The 13,733-nt window shown below is 55.9% G+C and overlaps 2 protein-coding genes across 5 annotated transcripts in view; one reads left to right on the forward strand and one right to left on the reverse strand.

The window, feature by feature from the left end:
• The window catches only part of POLR3H (RNA polymerase III subunit H), a 23,902-nt gene extending 17,733 nt beyond the window's left edge, over positions 1-6,169 (forward strand). For all 4 annotated transcript variants that reach the window (XM_037731988.1, XM_017510343.2, XM_017510342.2 and 1 more), the window contains exons 4-7: positions 2,449-2,535; positions 3,028-3,091; positions 4,254-4,455; positions 5,675-6,169. In XM_037731988.1, coding sequence (XP_037587916.1) covers positions 2,449-2,535; positions 3,028-3,091; positions 4,254-4,455; positions 5,675-5,728 — 407 coding nt within the window. In that variant the 3' untranslated portion in view covers positions 5,729-6,169. The remainder of the gene's footprint in view (positions 1-2,448; positions 2,536-3,027; positions 3,092-4,253; positions 4,456-5,674) is intronic.
• The window catches only part of ACO2 (aconitase 2), a 56,645-nt gene continuing 48,960 nt past the window's right edge, over positions 6,049-13,733 (reverse strand). Inside the window, exons 10-18 of the mRNA XM_017510340.2 lie at positions 12,206-12,363; positions 11,942-12,015; positions 11,262-11,373; positions 9,898-10,020; positions 9,515-9,670; positions 8,421-8,612; positions 7,512-7,644; positions 6,975-7,096; positions 6,049-6,537 (exon numbers count right to left, since the gene is read on the reverse strand). Coding sequence (XP_017365829.1) covers positions 6,403-6,537; positions 6,975-7,096; positions 7,512-7,644; positions 8,421-8,612; positions 9,515-9,670; positions 9,898-10,020; positions 11,262-11,373; positions 11,942-12,015; positions 12,206-12,363 — 1,205 coding nt within the window. The 3' untranslated portion in view covers positions 6,049-6,402. The remainder of the gene's footprint in view (positions 6,538-6,974; positions 7,097-7,511; positions 7,645-8,420; positions 8,613-9,514; positions 9,671-9,897; positions 10,021-11,261; positions 11,374-11,941; positions 12,016-12,205; positions 12,364-13,733) is intronic.

Genomic DNA, 13,733 nt, shown 5'->3' on the forward strand with positions numbered 1-13,733 from the left:
CCATTTTGCAACTCCTTATGAAGATAGATCTCATCTATGATCATTAACTGTTTAGCTTCCCCCAAAGAGAGACAAACAGGCATTATTTAGTTCCTGGGGGAACAACTCAACAACAATTATGAAGCAGTTCTGTTGCTCAACATTAGGACTTGAAACTGATCTAGATGCAAGGTCCAGTTTGGAGGAACTGTTGAGGTGGAGGAGTACAGTGAATGGCTCCACAGTGCTCCAGAGGGTATGCTGGGTAGTCAGGCAGATATGAGCAGGGCAGGAGAGGCCCCCACCTGATCTCAGGTGATCCACCTGCCTCAGCCTCCCAAAGTGCTGGGATTACAGGTGTAATCCAGCCCCCATCCTGTCTTCCTCACACAGGTTTAATCCCAAACAGAGGCTTCCACAACACCATCAGGCAACTAGTCGGCCACATGGCCCCCAGGACAGCAGGGACCCTGGCCTCTGGCCCTCCCCTCCCCGCCCCCCGTGGCAGTAAGACACAAGGAGAGGAGAGGCAGCCAATGGCCTTCTAGGAACAACCCCCATCATCAGCCAAGCCATCACCACCAATTCCACAATGTTTTTATCACTCGACAAACCCCGGCCAGTAGCAGTCACTCCGGATCTTGCCCTTCACCCAGCCCCTGGCAGGGACTAAACTGCTTCCTGTCTCTGTGGATGCGGTTCTGGACACTGCACGTGAATGGAGTCGCACACTGTGTGGTGGCTTTTGTGTCTGGCTGCTTTCACTTAGCCCCCTGTCCCCCAGGTTCAGCCACACTAGCACGTGCCGGAATGCATTCCTTTGTAAGGCTGCATATTCCATTGTGTGTCTGCAGCATGTTTTGCTTATCCATCCATCCATCCATGGGGGACTCCGGGTGCCCAGCATTTGCTTTTGGATGTGGCTATTTCAGTCTGGGGCTCCCTGGGTGCAGGATCATGTGCTGACCCACCCCCATGAGCCCAGTGCCCAGACCAGGCCTGGCACAAGCCTGGTGTAGACTCTGTGAGAATTTTTTATTTTTATTTTTTAGACGGAGTCTTGCTCCGTCACCCAGGCTGGAGTGCAGTGGTGTGATCTTGGCTTACTGTAACTACTACCTCCCAGGTTCAAGCGATTCTCCTGCTTCAGCCTCCCGAGTACCTGGGATTACAGGCGCCTGCCACCACACCGGGCTAGTTTTTGTATTTTGGTAGTGATGGGGTTTCACCATGTTGGTCAGGCTAGTCTCGAACTCCTGACTTCAGGTGATCTGCCTACCTTCGCCTCCCAGAGTGCTGGGACTACAGGCATGAGCCACTGGGCCCGGCCTTTATGAGGATTTGTTAAACCAAACTGAACATTGGGTTATGTAGGGGACAGGGTTTTTCCATCTGTGGGTAAGTGGTCCTTGGCCACCCTCATCTGCTCTCTGGGAGGTCAGCATAAGGCCTGGTCATCTTCATGGTGGCTGTGATGGCTCATGTTTTCTTCCTAGGGCAGGAAGGCCATTGGCTGCCTCTCCTCTCCTTGTGTCTTGCTGCCACAGGGGGGCGGGGAGGGGAGGGCCAGAGGCCAGGGTCCCTGCTGTCCTGGGGGCCATGTGGCCGACTAGTTGCCTGACGGTGTTGTGGAAGCATCTGTTTGGGATTAAACCTGTCTGAGAAAGGCAGGATTTGACCCGGTGGCCCTGTCTGGTGGGTACGGAAAGACCTGGCATCTCCCCATGGCTGTATGGCTGTGAGTGTTACCCTGGCTCTGAGCCACTTCCTCATCCTCCCAGCAGGAACCCAACCGTTGGTGACCAGCAGGGGGCAGTCGTGTGCTTAGTCTCAGGCCAGCGTTAGACTCCCACTCTGGGACTTCCAGCAAGGGCCTGAGTGACAAGGTGACATAGAGCTTCTGCCAGGGCCTGGGGTCAGAGTCTGCGATGTGGGCACAGACACCCCACCTGGTGTTTTCCCTGCAGTCAGGTGAGTGGGGACCACGTGCAGCAGGGCCTGAGAACCATCAGTGGCATTTTGGCTGGGCTGTTGCCTGTGCCTCCCAACTCCAGGGCATTTTTGGCCTCTACTCCAGGTCAAAGCTGTGCCTGGGGCCAGCCTTGCTGGTCAGCAGGAGGTGGGAGTTTCCACACCCTGCTTCCTCTACCAGTTGCTTCTGCCCTTTCTAGGAGCTGAAGGAGTGCCTGGAGGGAGACTGAAATTGGCTTTGGAGCCACTGATGGCTCAGAGTCTGGGCTCAGGTGTGACTCACCTGGCAGTTTGAGGAATGTCCAGTTACAGGACAGCTGCTGCTGGCCCCTGTGGGGGCCATGCTGTGACCTTGCAGGAGACAAGGGGAGGGTCTGGGCCTGCAGGGGAATGTGCCATGGAGCAGCCACACAGGCCACCAGCTGTGCTGGCACCTGAGGGTGACATAGCATGCTGGGGCCCCAGTCAGCATCAGTGATGAGCTTTCTTCATTTCCAGTCCATTTTCGCTACGTGGTGTTTCATCCGTTTCTCGACGAGATTCTGATCGGGAAGATCAAAGGCTGCAGCCCAGAGGGAGTACATGGTAACAGTGGCCCTGATGCCTCAGACAAGACTTGGGAGCAAGGTGGGGGCAGGTGGGGCAGGTGGTCTTTGCCCGTCCACATGGTTGGGGAGGGTGCAGGTGTTGAGGCTGAACCTTCCCCCCTCACCCTCCCTTTCCTGTATTGTGTGGGAACCTCCATCAGCAGTGAGGTTTCACTGTGAAGCATCACTCAGGACTTCAAGGTGGGCACTGAAGTTGGCAGAAGTGACTGGGAGTCTTCAGTGCCCACTGGTCCCTGTTGTGTGCAGAGGTTTTGGGGACCAGGTGCTCCAGGCTTTGCCCAGGGCTGCTTGGCTGTGTGGGTGTTATAGGCAGAGGCATTAGGTGGGGAAGGGACCTAGGTTTCCACAGTGACATCTGCCCCATAGGCAGCCCCAAGCAGGGCTTGCCTGTCTAGCATCCAGACCCCGCAGTGTTTGATGTCCTCTGGGAACCCCCATCTCAGGCAGTCACCTGCTTCCTTCCTTCCAGTCTCTCTAGGCTTCTTCGATGACATTCTCATCCCCCCAGAGTCACTGCAGCAGCCAGCCAAGTTGTATCCTCCCAAGGTTAAAATGGTTTGTCACAGAGGAGCTCAGGCCTCTCAAAGGTAGGTCCCCACTCTTTAAGGTGGCCTTTGGGTCCTCTAACCTGATGCCACTGGCCTCTGTGCCTATCCCCAGCCTGTGCTTTTGCTCCAGAGGCACCAGCCTGTCTTGCCTACCAAGCAGGGTGTGATGTGATGGCCATGTGCCTGTCTTTGCAGTGCCATCAGGCTTGGCTGTCTGGGTTGTGCACTGCATACCATTAGAGCCGTGGTATCCTGGGGGCACCATTCACTTCTGGTTCACTTAGCTTAGGTTGTCCCTGCAGGAATCATCTTAAAGATCACTTCCCCTGGAGGCTTGTGCTGGTCTAAGGCCTCGCCTATGTGCCAGGTCCCGAGCTAAGTGTCCCTCCTGGGCCTCCGTTCTCCCCGTCCCACCTCTCACCCTGCTGTACTGGAGTTGTCTGTTTCTGTGGAGCTGTCCACGAATCTGAGACTCCTTGCTGGTAAGGACTATCGTGTCATAGCTGTACCAGCTGTACCAGTGCCCAGCATGGGACCTAGCACAGAGGCAGGACCTAACAGTGGGACTGCCACCAGAGAACGCATGGCTCCCCCGTGTGGGCTCTGCTGGGGAAGATGGAAGGCCAAGGGGGGCTGACCTGGCTGGGTGGCCGCATGGCTCTGGGTCTGCGCGTGACTCCAGGATGTGTCAGAAAACTTGGCACAGCCCAGCTGGTCCTCTCACCAACTGTCATCAATTGGGCAGGTCACCTCCCATCCCACTGTGTCCTCCTGAAATCAGCAAGTCCTTGGGTGCTCATCAGCGTGTCACAGGCTTTGATGAAAAGGGTATGGGGGGGTCCTGTGGCAGGAGGCCCAAGTTGCTCGTCCTGAGAGGTGGGACTTGTACCGTCTCATCCCCTCCTGCCCTGATGCTCTGAGATTCGTGTGTGTCTGCCCGTTGTGCCTGGCTGGGACCCCGTGTTCCCCATCCTGGGTCCTGGAGAGTGCTTGCTCCTCACTGTTCAGCCCAGGCTTTGCACATGGGGCTGGGACCTGCTTTCCCTGTGATTTCCAGCCACAGTGATCTCAACCTGGGATTGGGGGTGGGTGCTGAGGGAAGCCCCTCCGACAATCTGGTTGTTGCCTTGACCCTGGGCCCCCTCAGTGATGAAGCGGAGCAGGTGTGGGTGTGGGAGTATGAGACAGAGGAAGGAGCGCACGATCTGTACATGGACACCGGTGAGGAGATCCGCTTCCGGGTGGTGGACGAGAGCTTTGTTGACACGTCCCCCACAGGGCCCAGCTCAGCAGAGGCCACCACTTCCAGTGAGGAGCTGCCAAAGAAGGAGGCTCCGTACACGCTTGTGGTGAGTGGCCCTGATGGTGTTGAAGCCACTGTAAGGCGGGAGATCCAGTGCAGGGCTGGGGTCTGTGTCCTTGGGGCTCTGTCCTGGGATCTCCCCCAGCAGGTCAGGGATCTTGTTGGGGGGTCTTGGCTGGTTAATACATTTTTTTTTTTTTTTTTTTTTTTTTGGAGACAAAGTCTCGCTCTGTCACCCAGGCTGCAGTGCGGTGGTGTGATCTCGGCTCACTGCAATCTCTGCTCCAGGGTAGCTGGGATTACAGGTGCCCATCACCACGCTTGGCTAATTTTTATACTTTTAGTAGAGACGGGGGTTTCACCATCTTGGCCAGGCTGGTCTTGAACTCCTGATGTGATCCACCTGCCTCAGCTTCCCAAAGTGCTGGGATTACAGGCGTGAGCCACCGCGCCTGGTCGAGCCTGAGTTTCTATAGGCCAGGGTTGTGAAGCAGTTAAGGTACGTGGCTACTGGTTGGGGCTGTGGGGGAGATGAGTCAGCTTGCAAGGCAGACAGAGCTCACGCTGGGTAAGACCACTGATAAAGAGGCTCTGAGGCCAGGTGGAGTGGCTCACATCTGTAATCCCAGCACTTTGGGAAGCCAAGGTGGGAGAATTGCTTGAGGCCAGGAGTTTGAGACCAGTCTGGGTAACAGAGAGGCTGTCTCTACAAAAAACAATGAGCAGGACATGGTGGCATGCCCTGTGCTCCCAGCTACTTGGGAGGCTGAGGTGGGAGGATCTCTTGAGCCCAGGAGTTCAAGGTTGTACAGCCTGGGCAACAGAGTAAGATCCTGTCTTTAAAAAATTGGGGGGTAGGGAGGGGTTTGAGGGAACAAGAAATCAAGGAGAAGGGGCTTGGGAGAGATCAAAGTCCTGAGATTAAGGGCAGGGCTCCCTGTAGGAGTAGGACTGAAGCAGTGAAATAAAAGGGAGGCTCCAGGGAAGAGTGACTCTCAAGGCTGCTCCCTGTTGGATGTATCTGGAGCACGGGCCTCGTTTGCTCAGCCTTCCTGGCTGGATTAGAGCCTAGGTGGCCCAGGAGGGCAGGCCTGAGGGCAAGGAAGGGTCCCTGACCCTCTCATTGGGTTCTGGAGAGGGGTCTCCACCCTGCATGCTGCAGTGTGCCTTCCAGGAGCACTGCTGGGCCCCCTTCACCTCTTGTCCAGGTTGGTTCAAGCCTGAGTGCTGGTGAAGTGTGTATATTCTTTCTCTATCCCTGGCAGGGATCCATCAGTGAGCCGGGCCTGGGCCTTCTTTCCTGGTGGACCAGCAACTAGTCATGGGGCTGGACTGTGAACCCCTACCAGCCTTCGGGAAGACGGTACAGCGGAAGCAGGAGCGTGAAGGCCTCTTTCTGGGAGACTCCATCCTGGCCCAGCAGGGAAGCTACAGGAACATGGGGGGCAGGGCTGCCCTGCAGGTAGAAGTGGGGTGGGAGGTGACAGGTCATTTCTGCCACACCTCAGGTGTCCTTCACTGCAGAGATAAATCCAGCTGTGGCCATGGCTGCTGGGTGTACACTGACCTTGACTGAAAAGACTCTTCCTGGACCCTGGAGTTGATAGCAAACAGCACAGACACCACTCACTCACAGGAATGGTCACTGATTTTGGATTCTTGTTTTCCTTGCAAGAACAAAAGGTTCTCTAGAATCCTTCAGGCAGGAGAAAAACTTTAGATGGGAGTCTTGTCATCAAAAATAAATACACTTGCATGGAGCTGCTTAAGATCTGAAAACTAAACATAAGAACACAGGGGCTAAAAAGTTATTTTAAGAATCCCCACCCAACCACAGTCACTTTGTGGGCTGAGTGGGAGCAGGAAGCATGTCTGGTCACACCATCTTGGAATAAGAAGCCATGGCTGGCCGGATCGGATCCGCTGATGGTGCGTGTGGAGCTGAACTTGAATATGAAAACAGCGCTGGGTGGAGAGGTGGGGGGAGGCACCCTCACTTCTGCAGCTCCTTCATTCTGTTGAGGGCACTGCCGGCACGGAACCACTCGATCTGTGTCTCGTTGAAGGTGTGGTTCAGGAGGATGGTCTCCTGGGTCCCGTTGGGGTGCTTGATGATGCATTTCAGGGGCTGCAATGAGAAGGTGGAAGTGGTAGGTCCTGTATGCCATCGGCCCTTCAGGGGGCAAGGGAGGCAGGGCACTGCCTGGGGACCTAGGAGGTTGGCAGGCAAACCAAATCCTAGTCCTGTCTGTGCCTGGGTAGCCCATGTCAGACCAAGACGGTACCCACAGGGGATTCCTGGGGCCCCAAAGGCCTTGCACAAGTGGGCTGTCTCTTGAGTGCCAAGTCCTGGTGAGTAAGTGGGGGTTAGAGGGCCAGGGCTGGCCTCAACCACCAATTCTGGGAAGGTACTTCCCTTCTTCTCTGTGGGACCACCTGGAGAACTAGGGGCCTTTCCAGCTGGAATGAAGCCTCCTGGGAGAAGCTCCCCTGGGGCCTGTGCAGGACATGGAGCAAAGTGGCCATCCCTCACGCCACCCCATCGGGTAGACCTGGCCCCCTAACCTTGCCAGGGGTGAAGTCCTTTAGGCCCTGAATGGTCAGCTTGTCCACAGGGTGAATCTTGTTGTAGTCGGCTGGGTCAGCGAAGGTCAGGGGCAGTAGGCCCTGCTTCTTCAGGTTGGTCTCTGGAAGGCAGGGGGTGTTCGGTCACCAAACGGGCCTGAACAGCCCGGAGAGCTTCATTTTTTTTCTGTTTTTTTCTTTTTTTTTAAGCTTCATTTTCTGAACCCATCTGGGGCTCTGGGAGATGCCCCTAATGCTGCTGCCTGGGACAACGCCAGGGCTGTGACTGCAGGGCCCTGGTGTGCTCCCTTTCACTAGGGGCACCCCTAGCAAGTGTGCGCGGGTGCTGATGGCTGCAAGGCCTTCCTGCTACACATTCATGATGAGAAAGAACCCTCTGACACGTGCCCTGGATCTCAGCAGCTCAGGTCTCCAAGCCTGGAAGCAGGGCTGCCGGGAAGCTGAGCATCAGATGTGCACTGTGTGAGCCTAAGAAGGGGCAGGAGGCTGACAGCCCGGGTGCAGGCTCCAGCTCACCATGGATCCTGGCAAAGCTCTTGGTGATGATGGCCCGGCCCCCGAGGTGGCGAGGCTCCAGCGCTGCATGCTCCCGGCTCGAGCCCTCACCATAGTTCTCATCGCCGATCACCACCCACCTGATGCCATGTTTCTGTCAGGCAAGCAGAGGTGAGATTATAAGGCAGAAGAGGGCATCATCCCCACCTGCCTGGCCTTATTCCCCTGGCCATCCTGAGGCTGGAGGGGCCCTTCCTTAACTGTTCCCTAAGGGCAAGTGAAGCCTGGGTGAATGAGGCCCAAAAGAGGCCCTGAGGGGACAGAGGTGCCTGGCTGTTGCCAGTGGCACAGGAAGACAGTCCACCCATTGGTGTTTGGCAGGGAGGTAGGTGTGTGTGGAGGGAGGTTGGGGAGAGATGGGGATGACCTATGGGGCCCCACACATGATCCATCCTTATAGCTCAAGGTGACCCCTTCCCGGGAGCACCCGCTGCCCCACCCAGCCTTCCTCACCCTGCTGGGCCAGGACTCGGGGTCAGCCCTAGCTCTGTTCATTTCTCAAAGCAGAATAAGTCACATAACCTCAGAACCCCTCGGCCTGCTCACCTCGAGGTCCCATGTAGCCCCTCTCTGAGCCTGCTGGCCTCTGACTTCCCAAGCTGGCTCCCCTCCTCCTCTTGGTCTGGGGCCAGATGTCTCCTGGGTGCTGCTCTAACACCTCCTGGTGCAGGGACCCTGCCCTATGACCAGACCTGGGCTTTGTGCCCACTCAGCCACAGGGAGGTGCCTGCAGGCTTCTCCCTTCAACGCAGTCCCCTTTGGGGTCGGCTGGTCTACCCAGTTTCCACTCCCCAAGTGTCCTCCCTGCCCCTGCCTTCTGGGCCCCTTCAGGAGTGACCACTGGCACTGCCCCCATCAACTCTGACCCACCTTGTAGTAGCGGGCAGTGTCAGGGACGGGGCCAAACTCCTGGGTGACAGCATTGCGCACAGAGTTGGCCTTGCCGTTTTCAATGTTGATGGCACCAATGAGCAGGTTGTTGGAGATGTTGTCCAAGTGCCCACGGAACTTGAGCCAGGGGCCAGCAGCCGAGATGTGGTCAGTGGTACATTTCCCTTTGACCTTGGGTAGAGAGCAGAGGACAGAGATCAGTGCATAACCCTGGCAGGGCGGATGACAAGCTCTCCAGAGGCACACAGCAGGCCCCAGGGCCCAGGAGGGGTGACGGGTGACAGGCAGGCCAGGCTTTGGACATGTGGTCTGTGGTCCTGGTGCTTCCACCCTGGGGCGACGTGGGCTCAGGCCAGGCCATCACCCATCCCCTCAAAGGCCTCTGGCTGCTTAGTCTTCCTTAATGGGGCAGGCTGCCCACAGTGGGGGCAGGTCAATATTCACACACTTTTCAGGCCGAGGCTGCAAGATCAACCACAGACCTCATGCCAGACACAGAGGAGCCCAGAACATGCCTGGGTCCTGGCTGATAACTATGTAGATTCTTCTGTTACAGGGGTGCCTGGAGACCCCTTAATTAACACCATAAATGAATATCCAACAGATAGGCCTCTGGCAACACCATAAAGGCTTTTTAGTTTCTAGTCAGTGCCAAACAGGCGGTCTCATATTCACTAGTGGCCAGCTGTGGGGACAGGAGGAATCCATGGCTTGCAGAGCCTGTGTGGACCTGCCAGGTGTGGAGCCTGCTGTGCAATCTCACACCCTCCCAGCCCAGCCTGAGCTGCATTCACCTGCCCACACCCAATGGAGGGGGTTCTCATCAGCTGCTGCCGGATGGCTGAGGGCCCCAGACAGAGGTTGGCCAGATGCAGCTCTGCCCCGCTAGGTGCTGCAGAGAAGTGGAACGCTGGATTGTGATCCCTCCCTGTTCTGCAGCCAAACCTCCCTTCAATCTCCCACCTGTAACTTGACTGTTTGCTCCCTTCCTCCAGGTTCATGGCCCTTCCGGATGCCTGGGGGTGGGGGCGCCTGGCAGGGTGGGGCTGTCCTGCCATCCCCATGCTGCTGACCTTGATGAGGATCTGTAGGTCCTCCAGGTCCTTGCCATCCCACTTGTCAAAAGGCTCCAGGAGCTGCAGGCGCTGGCTGGTGGGGCTCACATCAACATGCTGCCCGCTGCTGTCCGTTGGGGGGTGCTGATAGGTGTCCTGCCCTGGGTCAAACTCCTGTAGCAGGGGAGGGGGATGCATGGGAAGCTGAGTCCTCAGTTCCCACAAGGACAGTCTCAGAAGGGAAGTTTCCCCAGGCCCCACCTCCGTTCCTGGGGAACAGAGTTGCTTCCTTCTCACTAGTAGCGCCCGCCCTGCCTGCACAGGAAGGAGGTGCTACGGCCACACAGCAACCAGCAGAGCTCCCCAGGTGAGGCAGGTTGGCAGGGGAGGCAGGTGCTCACCGCTTTTGGAAGTTCATCTGCATCCGGAGCCTCCAGCTTGAACTTCTTGCCATCCTTGCCCGTCAAGTAGTCAGTCTCTGGGTTGAACTTGAGGGTTCCCGCAATGGCCAGGGCTGTGACAATCTGAAATGGAGGGGGCCAGTTTGTTGGTCAGCACCAATCACCACTGCTATCCCCTGCACCCACCAGAAGCCTAGACCAAAACTGAGAAAGGAACGCGAGAAATTTCCACGTTCTCTCCAGACCTCTGTTCCTCAGAGGCCAGAGCTGCAGGATGATCTTTGGGACCCCGGCCCTTGGGCCTGCAGAGGACTCAGGAAGCCAAGGGCAGTGTGGCCTCCATCCCTGTAGAGATGGGCTGGCACTGCTGTCCTCTCTCCTCACAGCTGTCCTGGAGGGAGCAGGAGGCCCTGGCACAGAAATGCTGCTATAAAGCAAAGTCTCTCAGTGCAGAGAACACTAAAAGCATGGAGGGGGCCGTTCCTTCACCCATTTAGCAAGAATTATTTGTAGCCGGGCGCGGTGGCTCACGCCTGTAATCCCAGCACTTTGGGAGGCCGAGGCGGGTGGATCACGAGGTCAAGAGATCGAGACCATCCTGGTCAACATGGTGAAACCCCGTCTCTACTAAAAATACAAAAAATTAGCTGGGCACGGTGGCACGTGCCTGTAATCCCAGCTACTCAGGAGGCCGAGGCAGGAGAATTGCCTGAACCCAGGAGGCGGAGGTTGCGGTGAGCCGAGATCGGGCCATTACACTCCAGCCTGGGTAACAAGAGCGAAACTCCGTCTCAAAAAAAAAAAAAAAAGAATTATTTGTAGAACACACAGGTAAACAAACCAGTCAAGAGAGACTGGCCATGTGCCAGTCACACTCAAGGCTAAATACAGCCAAGGGCCCAGGCTCACTCAGTGGCCACAGGAACAACGGCAAGGCCTCACTTTTGTGGAACTCCTACCTGGGGATGGAAACTGCATGTCCCACACATTTTCAGGTAATCCTGAGGATTATGGGGACACAGAGAAGGTAGGTGACTTGGCCACACTCATACAGTGAGTTAGCAGGGCTGGGATGTGTCCCAGGCAGTAAATGACATTTCAAATTAAATGCTCATAAGCGCAAACCACTGAATAAATACCTCATAATCCTGAGACCCCGAGAGCCCCAGGCAGGAGGCACCAAGGGAGTGTGTGCCTGGGGCCGGGAAGGCCTGTGGCTCCTGGCTTCCACTTGGATGACCCCTGCCCTGTGAATGCCACCCCCAACACTCAGTGGCCCCAGTCCCATCTCCTCCTGCCTCCTCCAACCCGGCAGGAACCCCCAGAGGCTGTCCCAGGCTAGTGCGCAGCTGGGGTGGTCTCACCTCCGGGGATGTGACGAAGGCATGGGTCTCGGGGTTTGCATCATTGCGGCCTGTGAAGTTCCTGTTGTAGGAAGTGACAATTGTGTTCTTCTCGCCCTTCTTGATGTCTTTCCTGCCAGGTCGGAGGGAACAGGGTTAGGGATATCTGGCCTTGTCACATGGCCTGTCCCAAGGACAGATAAGCTGGGTTCCTGCAGCCCAGCCCAGCCCAGCCCAGCTCCTACCAAGGGGAAATGGAGAGGCCCTGCTGGGGCTGCCTCCTACCCGGGCAGCGCAGAGCAGGAGGGAACCTCAGGGTCACTGGGCCCAGCTTGTGACCACATGTAAGCCAGAGGTAGGGTCCTGGTCAAGGCCTGAGCTTCCTGACCTGGGGCCATTGCCTCCTCTCAAAAAACAGCTCTGTCAGAGCTGCTGCTGTGTCCGTTAGGATGAGGCCTTGCTGGCTTCTTCCTTCCAGCCCAGGCTTCAGCCAGGTGGTTCCCAAGTCTCTCCGCAGGGCTCTTCCTCCCCCAGACCCATTTCCCAGTCAAGTCTGGCAGAGGCCTCTAAAGGGCAAGAGTTCCTGGAGCCAAAGACCTTGGCTGGAGTCTCTTCTCTCCACCCCAACAATTCCTCCCCCGACTTCTGGGGCTCTGTACCCTCTGTACAAAGGGCTGTCCTGTCAAAGATGTGCCTCTTACCTGTCCCACTGGCCAATGCAGGGGCCACAAGCATTGGCCAGGACGATGCCACCCACATCCCTTAAGACCTGTGCCTGCCAGGGAAAGAGGAAGACACAATGTCAAGGGCAGGTGAGAGGCTGACGGGAAGGGGTGATTTGGTGGCTGCAGGATGATGCCGTACTGGAACCCCAGGGCAGCCACTGGGACCTGCACCATCTCCGGCCCAACAGTCATTGCTCAGCGTGGGGTTGGGGAGACAGGCAGGGGGATGTGGGCACTCACGTAGCCGTCCCGCTCGATGGTGGCACGGATCTGTTCAGAGCCGGGAGTGATGGTGAACTGAGACTTGCACTTGAGGCCATGGGCCAGTGCCTGCTTGGCCACAGCGGCTGAGCGCCCCATATCTTCATAGCTTGAATTGGTGCAGCTCCCAATCAGACCTGGTACGTTGTGGGTGGTGGGGTTAAGGGTCAAGAGGAGACAGTGAGCAGAGGTCTCCACCTGACCTCAAATTATCCAGACTTGGCCAAAAAAGTTCCCCATCTGGCTGGGCCAGAGACTTTTTAACAGAGACCAGCTGGAAGCAACTGAAATATCCAAAAATAAAGGACAGACTTCTCATGACCTGTCATCATTTGAAGAAAGACGCTATAGCCATTAGCCATGACACTGAACACATGTACTATGCCCCCTTTTACAGCAATATCCTGTGCATCCGTGGGCACACGAGAGGGCTCATACAAACAGATGAACAGCCATCCTTGATTGGGCTGGGGCTGACAGGAGATGCTAATTTTCTTATTTTATACGTTCTAGTATTTTCTGAGTTTTAAACATTGTTTTATAATCGGGGCAGTAAGAATTCTTTTTAAAAAGTCTATAAAAACTGAATAACATTACCCTGTTTGTACAGATAGTCTCTTTCTTGAGATAGGGTCTTGCTCTGTCACCCAGGCTGGAGTGCAATGGCACCATCATGGCTTGCTCACTGCAGCCTCTAACTACTCAACTTTCTGAGTAGCTGGGACCCAGGTGAGTACCACTACACCTGGCTAATTAAAAATTCTTTTGTAGAGAGGAAGTCTTAACCATGTTGCCCAGGCTGGTCTTGAACTCCAGGGCTTAAATGATCCTCTTGCCTCAGCCTCTCAAAAGTGTTGGGATTGGCCAGGTGCAGTGGCTCATGCCTGTAATCCCAGAACTTTGAGGCGTCGAGGTGGATGGATCACTTGAGGTCAGGAGTTCCAGACTAGCCTGGCCAACGTGGTGAAACCCTGTCTCTACTAAAAATACAATTAAAGTGGTCGGGTGTGGTGGCTCATGCCTGTAATCCCAGCTACTTGAGAGGCTGAGGCAGGAGAATTGCTTGAACCCAGGAGGCAGAGGTTGCAGTGAGCTGAGATCGCACCCCTGCAGTCCAGCCCAGGCAACCGTGTGAGACTCGGTCTTAAAAAAAAAAAAAAAATTCTTCTTAGTTGTGAATATTCTCTACAATAAGCATATTTTTCTTTTCTGCCAAGAAAAAGTATTCTTTTCTTTTTTGAGATGGGCTCTGTTGCCTGAGTCTGGAGTTTTGAGTCTGGCCCTACTGCTCAGGCTGGAATGCAGTGGTGCCATCTCAGCTCACTGCAGCCTCGATCCTCCCACCTTAGCCTCCGGAGTAGCTAGGACTATAGGCATGTGCCACCACACCCAGCTTATTTTATTTTATTTTAAAGACAGGGTTTCACCATGTTGGTCAGGCTGGTCTTGAACTCCTGACCTCAGGTGATCTGCCCGCCTTGGCCTCCAGAGTGCTTGGATTACAGGC

The sequence above is a fragment of the Cebus imitator genome, unplaced genomic scaffold (genome assembly GCF_001604975.1).
Source record: "Cebus imitator isolate Cc_AM_T3 unplaced genomic scaffold, Cebus_imitator-1.0 Scaffold435, whole genome shotgun sequence".
Taxonomy (NCBI): domain Eukaryota; kingdom Metazoa; phylum Chordata; class Mammalia; order Primates; family Cebidae; genus Cebus; species Cebus imitator.